Consider the following 7,428-nt stretch of genomic DNA (forward strand, 5'->3'; position numbering starts at 1 on the left):
CACACACACACACAGGCGCACGCACGCACTCACACCCACACGCACACACTCACTCACGCGCACGCACACACACACACATACACACACTCACACACACGCACACAGACACACGCACACACACACACACGCACACAGACACACGCACGCATACACACACGCAAATCAGTGTGTATTTGTGGGATTTTTTTCACCTGTTGTTGTTTTTCACCTGTTACAAACTAAAGTTTACCATGTTAATTTCATTAAATAAGTTCAATAAATAAGTTTATTGTTTTATGTTAAAACTGTGTAATCAAAATGGGTGGAAATTTTATAAGCAATTCAAATACATACATTTTAAATTTAAGACTCACTATTTTAATAAATAAATAAAGTTGATAAATAATTTTCACTTTGCTATTAATTGTTAAATTGCTAGTAAAGTTCACAATTACAAAGAAATGGCAAATAACATTGACTTAAACTAAAATTTAGAAGTAGAAAAACTAATATTTTTTCTCGTAAAACATACATACATAAAAAACATTTTTTACAGTGCACTCGAAGATATTTTGATATATTTAAATGTTTTCAAAATGCATTTATTCAAATCACTTAGAATCATCATAAATCTGTTCACTGTAAAAATGATTACATTGATTCAATTAAAAAGGTTAAACAAAATAGGGCTAGAAATATTTAATAAGCTAAAACACTGAAAAACATTGTGTGTAGAAACAGTTTTCACTCAAAAATTGCTATCAAATTTTCACAAATAATTACAAAGAAACAAGCAAACACTGAATTAAACGTGAAACAGAAAGTCTGAGATAGCATTTTTTTTGTAAAACATACTCCAATGATGTTTTGTAATTTACAAATTAAAAAAACTTTTTTTTTTTAAACTGTATCAGATTGAAACAAATTGGATTCATTGGTGATAAATACGACTAAAATTTGACTTGGCTGGATTGGTAAATATATTATACTGGCACTTTTCCCAGTACACCATTCCCAATACTCATGATGTTAATGTTTATAATATTCTAATATCTTCATGCCTTATAGTTGCATTTATCAAATTAGAACTGTGTGATAACATAGTTCACATATATTCCAGTGTATGAAAGACACTAAACAGACAGAAATATCCATAATGTGCTATTTCTGGAGTCCTGTAATAATACAGAGAAAGACACCGAGCTAAACTCTGGTCAAACATCTCCTGCACTGACTGCAGCGTCTGTCTGGCATTCTTGGGTTATAAATAGATCCGGCTGAATCTCATCCAGTGTAAGTGGTAGTTAGTGAAGGCTGAACTCTTATGAGCCGCTGACCGACTGTCCTTTACTGCAGCGTGCAAAACACTTAACCCCAACTTAACCCTAACTAACAGCTACTTAATTCAATTCAATTCAAGTTTATTTGTAAAGCGCTTTTCACGATACAAATCGTTGCAAAGCAGCTTTACAGGAAATTAAGTTTCTACAATATCTTTAGTAGTACAGTAGCTTATCAGTGGTGACTATGTCAAGTTAATGTACATATGGCAGAAATGTACGGTAAAAATCAGTTAATGACGTAATCAAACAGACGATGAACACTATTAACAGCAATGATTATAACAACTTAACCCTAACTTAACCCCAACTTAATGTTAACATACACAACTTAATTCTAACTTAACCCCAAATTAATGTTAACATAGCCACAACTTAACTCTAACTTAACCACAACTTAACTTTAACATAACCGCAACTTAACCCCAACTTAATGTTAACATAGCCACAACTTAACTCTAACTTAACCACAACTTAACTCTAACTTAACTGCAACTTAACCCCAACTTAACTCCAACTTAATGTTAACATAGCCACAACTTAACTCTAACTTAACCCAAACCTAACCACAACTTAACTGTAACCTAACTCCAACTTTTGCCAAGCCACATGCGCAAACTAAAGAACTAAAATAACTAAACTTGAAATAAGAATTCATAAAAATTACAGACATTTAAAAAAGCAAAAACTAATAGAACTAATAGTAACGCGTTTAGAAAATGGCTAAAACTTTAATATTAAAGTTAAAACCAAAAATATAAAAATTATAAAAATAACAAAATAATAAAACTAAAGTATTATCTCAATGATACAAAAACAACACTCATCCACAATCTATTTTTATTACTATTAACCTCATGTATTTATTCATAAAATAATTATTATTTATATATTCAAAATAAACATATTTTGGCCTAAATGTAAGATTTATTCATTTTAATTGCATATAAATTTCCATCTATCTGGACTACACATTTTTAACATTAATAAGCTTAATGTTATGCATATTTGTATGCATAGTTTATTATTAACTATTTGCATCCATTTGATTGTATTTAGGCTAATCATATTTTCAAAATGCATTTATTCAAATAGATCTGAATAAATGTCTTTATTGTGAAAACAATCCCATTTACTCAGTTAAAGGTATTAATATGGTTAAAATATTTCTAGCTGTCGAACAAGCAATATTCAGTTAGCTAAAATGCATAAGACTGAAACTGAATCAAACTGAATCCATCAATATATAAAGCTGGTTATTGTGTTTTTTAACCCATTCAGTTTATTAGTGTTATCAGAAATCTGACGTGTATCATTTATGTGAGTCTGACAAATCACAATAAGTTTATTAATGTTAATACTAATCAAAATAGATAACCTTTTTATATGCAATTCAAACACACAAACCTTAAATTTAAGCCCAATTATTTTGTAATGTGCAGCTCAAACAGTAAATTATGGCGCTTGCAACATGAGGGTCACGGGTTCGATTCCCAGAAAGTGCATGATAATATGCGTGCAAATAGTGCAATGTAAGTCACTTTGGATGAAAGTGTCTGCCATATACAATAAGCATTAATATACTCATATTAATATTTATACTGACTGAGTGTTGATACGGTGTTGAATAGACGATAATAAGTAGGAAAATTAAGAATTTGAGTGTTTTGATCCATTTCGGCCTCAAAGAAAAACCTGACAGCTCAGCATTATGAGGAAAATACAACATCAGAGCGAGAAGAAACTCTGTCACACAGCGGCATTCTGGGAGCAGCACTGACCTCTCAAAACTAACCACAACTTAATGTTAACTTAACCCCAACTTAACTCTAACATAACTGCAACTTAACCCCAACTTAACTCCAACTTAATGTTAACATAGCCACAACTTAACTCTAACTTAACCCAAACCTAACCACAACTTAACTGTAACCTAACTCCAACTTTTGCCAAGCCACATGCGCAAACTAAAGAACTAAAATAACTAAACTTGAAATAAGAATTCATAAAAATTACAGACATTTAAAAAAGCAAAAACTAATAGTAATTAAAACAACGCGTTTAGAAAATGGCTAAAACTTTAATATTAAAGTTAAAACCAAAAATATAAAAATAAAAACTCATTCAAAATAATAAAACTAAAGTATTATCTCAATGATACAAAAACAACACTCATCCACAATCTATTTTTATTACTATTAACCTCATGTATTTATTCATAAAATAATTATTATTTATATATTCAAAATAAACATATTTTGGCCTAAATGTAAGATTTATTCATTTTAATTGCATATAAATTTCCATCTATCTGGACTACACATTTTTAACATTAATAAGCTTAATGTTATGCATATTTGTATGCATAGTTTATTATTAACTATTTGCATCCATTTGATTGTATTTAGGCTAATCATATTTTCAAAATGCATTTATTCAAATAGATCTGAATAAATGTCTTTATTGTGAAAACAATCCCATTTACTCAGTTAAAGGTATTAATATGGTTAAAATATTTCTAGCTGTCGAACAAGCAATATTCAGTTAGCTAAAATGCATAAGACTGAAACTGAATCAAACTGAATCCATCAATATATAAAGCTGGTTATTGTGTTTTTTAACCCATTCAGTTTATTAGTGTTATCAGAAATCTGACGTGTATCATTTATGTGAGTCTGACAAATCACAATAAGTTTATTAATGTTAATACTAATCAAAATAGATAACCTTTTTATATGCAATTCAAACACACAAACCTTAAATTTAAGCCCAATTATTTTGTAATGTGCAGCTCAAACAGTAAATTATGGCGCTTGCAACATGAGGGTCACGGGTTCGATTCCCAGAAAGTGCATGATAATATGCGTGCAAATAGTGCAATGTAAGTCACTTTGGATGAAAGTGTCTGCCATATACAATAAGCATTAATATACTCATATTAATATTTATACTGACTGAGTGTTGATACGGTGTTGAATAGACGATAATAAGTAGGAAAATTAAGAATTTGAGTGTTTTGATCCATTTCGGCCTCAAAGAAAAACCTGACAGCTCAGCATTATGAGGAAAATACAACATCAGAGCGAGAAGAAACTCTGTCACACAGCGGCATTCTGGGAGCAGCACTGACCTCTGTTTAATTTTACAGATTCGACCGAAACAGCCAATTACTGGCCATGACTTTCACTCAAATGACAGACTGACACAGAAAAACACAACGCCACATGCAAACAGAGAGAAACCAGAGAGAAAGCGCAGAATGGACAGAAAGCAAACGGAAATAGAGATGTCAGTTCAACAAAACATCTCTATCAAAGCAGCGAAGCTTAAATCACAGAACATGATCAGATACTAAAACACACTAACACTCAGTATGACTGAAATAATTGTTTCCAACATATAGCATTTTCCAATTTAGCATTAAAATGTGTGACTTTAACAGTATGATAACATAATATATGTGATTATGCTTGTACAATAACATTTACAAACAATAGCATTATGCACTTGACCTAGTTTGGTTGTATTGTCCGTTGTTTACATTTGTATAATGATGGATTTATACTTTTGGCAGCATTAAATGATCTTTTCTTATGTTGCAGCCTGTTCTTTCTTATTCTGAGTGTATAAAGACTGTGTTTTAATCATGTACAACCAGCAAAGTCTCCATTACTGAAGCAAAGATGAGTTTGTTTCTTCATCAGGTTTGTAGAAATGTAGCACTGCATCAGCGTCTCAGCAATGGATGCTCTGCAGTGAATGCGTATGCCCTGAGGGTGAACACATTTCAGCACATTTTAATTTTTGGCTGAACTGTTCCTTTAAGCACAAGAGTAATACACAAGTGTGTGGTGTGTAAAGTGAGATGAAGCGTGTGCGCTGTAATCCCTGTTTATGCGACGTGTGTGTAACAGTGAATGTCCTTTAAGACCAGTTTGTTCATTCACACTCTTAAAATGTATGAATATAAACATACTAAAATGGTTAACCCTATAATTTTTGGATATGTGAATTTCTACGACTTCTAAATGATGAACATGATCAAAACTCACCATCTCCTCCATGCCTTATCAATCTCTGATTGATAGTTTAGAGTTTTTTATCCAGTGAAAGCTCTTTTAGTGTAATTGTAGAAACTCTTCACGTGTCTTTCTGCTGTCAGATCTGGACTGATTTTAATCAAATAAGCATCAGAATAACTGCAGTAATATCTCCAGACAGGGCTGGATTGGTAATCGGGCATACCGGGCATTTTCCCGGTGGGCCGACGCACTTAAGGGGCCTACAGAATGTTTTTTTTGCCGAAAACCATCACGCACGGACAGCGAGCAGCCAGTGGCCCATTGGTTTGTCTCCTGTATTGACAGCGTAAACATCCAATCACAATGCGCTATAGACGGAGCGATGAAGTATTTTGCTCCGGGCCAAAGAGCCAGGCAGGAGGAGAAGAAGAGAGTAGTTGAATTGGTAAAGTGCTTGATAGGGACTCGCAACGGAGGCAGACATCTAACCTATCCTAACGTGTGTGCGCGCCATGAGTGTAGAATGCGTAAACACTTTTTAATAAAACGTAAATTCGTCCCCCGCGATTTTTTTGCCAAGTCAATTCAAGTGTGTTCATAGAGGTTTCCATGGGCCAATGCGAATAAAGCTAGATTTAAATAAAAAAAGACACGATATTGTCGGTCCTGACGTTTTATTCTTATCCAAAACAAGATGTGATATGAGTGTGATACATAGGCTACATACATACACTACCAGTCTAAATGTTTTGAACAGTAAGAAAGATCCAATAGAAAGATCCAAAGATCAGCATTCATATGAAATAAAAAGCTTTTGTAACATTATACATATACCATTCAAAAGCTCGGAGTCAGTATTTTTATTTTTTTTAATTTTTTTTTGGGAAATGATAGAAATTAATACTTTTATTTAGCAAGGATGCTTTAAATTAATCAAAAGTGACAATAAAGGCATTTATAATGTTAAAAAAAAAATCTATTTAAGATAAATGCTGTTCTTCTGAACTTTCTATTAATCAAAGAAACCTGAAAAATTCTACTCAGCTGTTTTTCAAAAAAATGCCCCTTCTGGCTGGTTTTGTACTCCAGAGTCACACATATGTATATGTCAGTGTGAATGAATGAGCGGCTCAGAGTTGCACCTGTCGCGCTTTAAAAACACCGACACAAACTCATTTAACTGACAGTTTAGTTTTTAATACATGCTATACAAAAAACACCAAATTAAATAATACTCCAAATACTTAAAAGTATAAGTTAATTATTTTAGATAGTATTTTTTTCCGAAAATATCGACCGGAAAATAGTTTTAAATAAACATTAAATCAACATGCATCCTTTAAATGATAATTTAGTGAAATATAAAAGACAAGGATAACTTTGTGTGTAGTTTGTGTGATCTGACCTTGTGAGGAGCCTTGAGGAGCCTGTGGACCCCCGCGATCTGCTCGATCAGAGGGATGTCTTCTCTGAAGGAGTAGAGAGGAGCTCGGGTCGGTTCCGGGAAACTGGTGCTGTTGAACGGATCGGTGTCGTCGAGAAACTGAACGCGGCACACAAACGAAGACATGATGCATCCATTCACGGACCGCCGCCGTTTCCAAGCGCGTCCTTTCCCCGGTAACGACAACAACACCGTCTTTCGGCGGATCCGCGTCCGTGCTTCGCTGCCTGCGCCGCGGAAATGATCTGACAGACGGGGAAGAACCGATCAGAAGCTCTGTCCGTTATTCCGAGCTGAGCGCGAGAGTCCTTGTGTCACCAGCGGGTGAACTTAGAGAAGCTGCGGGAAAACCGGACGCCCCCCGCGGATTAAGCGCTTTACCGGCGCTGAGGAGAAACAGCGGCGTCTAGCGGCCAGAGAGAGTAACGCACTGTTCTCCATATGTGACCATGGAGCACAAACCCTGTCATAAGTGTAAATTTTTTGAAATTGAGATTTATGCATCATCTGAAAGCTGAATAGATAAGCTTTCCATTGATGTAAGGTTTGTTAGGATAGGACAATATTTGGCCGAGATACACCTATTTGAAAATCTGGAATCTGAGGGTGCAAAAAAATCTAAATACTGAGAAAATCGCCTTTA

The 7,428-nt window shown here is 34.0% G+C and overlaps 1 protein-coding gene across 1 annotated transcript in view; it reads right to left on the reverse strand.

The window, feature by feature from the left end:
• Positions 1-7,083, reverse strand: part of LOC107659346 (FH1/FH2 domain-containing protein 3-like) — a 9,726-nt gene extending 2,643 nt beyond the window's left edge. The window contains exon 1 of the mRNA XM_016448262.1: positions 6,747-7,083. Within this exon, the coding sequence (XP_016303748.1) occupies positions 6,747-6,911 (165 nt within the window). The 5' untranslated portion in view covers positions 6,912-7,083. The remainder of the gene's footprint in view (positions 1-6,746) is intronic.
• Between the last annotated feature and the right edge of the window lie 345 nt (positions 7,084-7,428).

The sequence above is a fragment of the Sinocyclocheilus anshuiensis genome, unplaced genomic scaffold, assembly GCF_001515605.1.
Source record: "Sinocyclocheilus anshuiensis isolate Anshui unplaced genomic scaffold, SAMN03320099.WGS_v1.1 scaffold876, whole genome shotgun sequence".
Lineage (NCBI taxonomy): Eukaryota > Metazoa > Chordata > Actinopteri > Cypriniformes > Cyprinidae > Sinocyclocheilus > Sinocyclocheilus anshuiensis.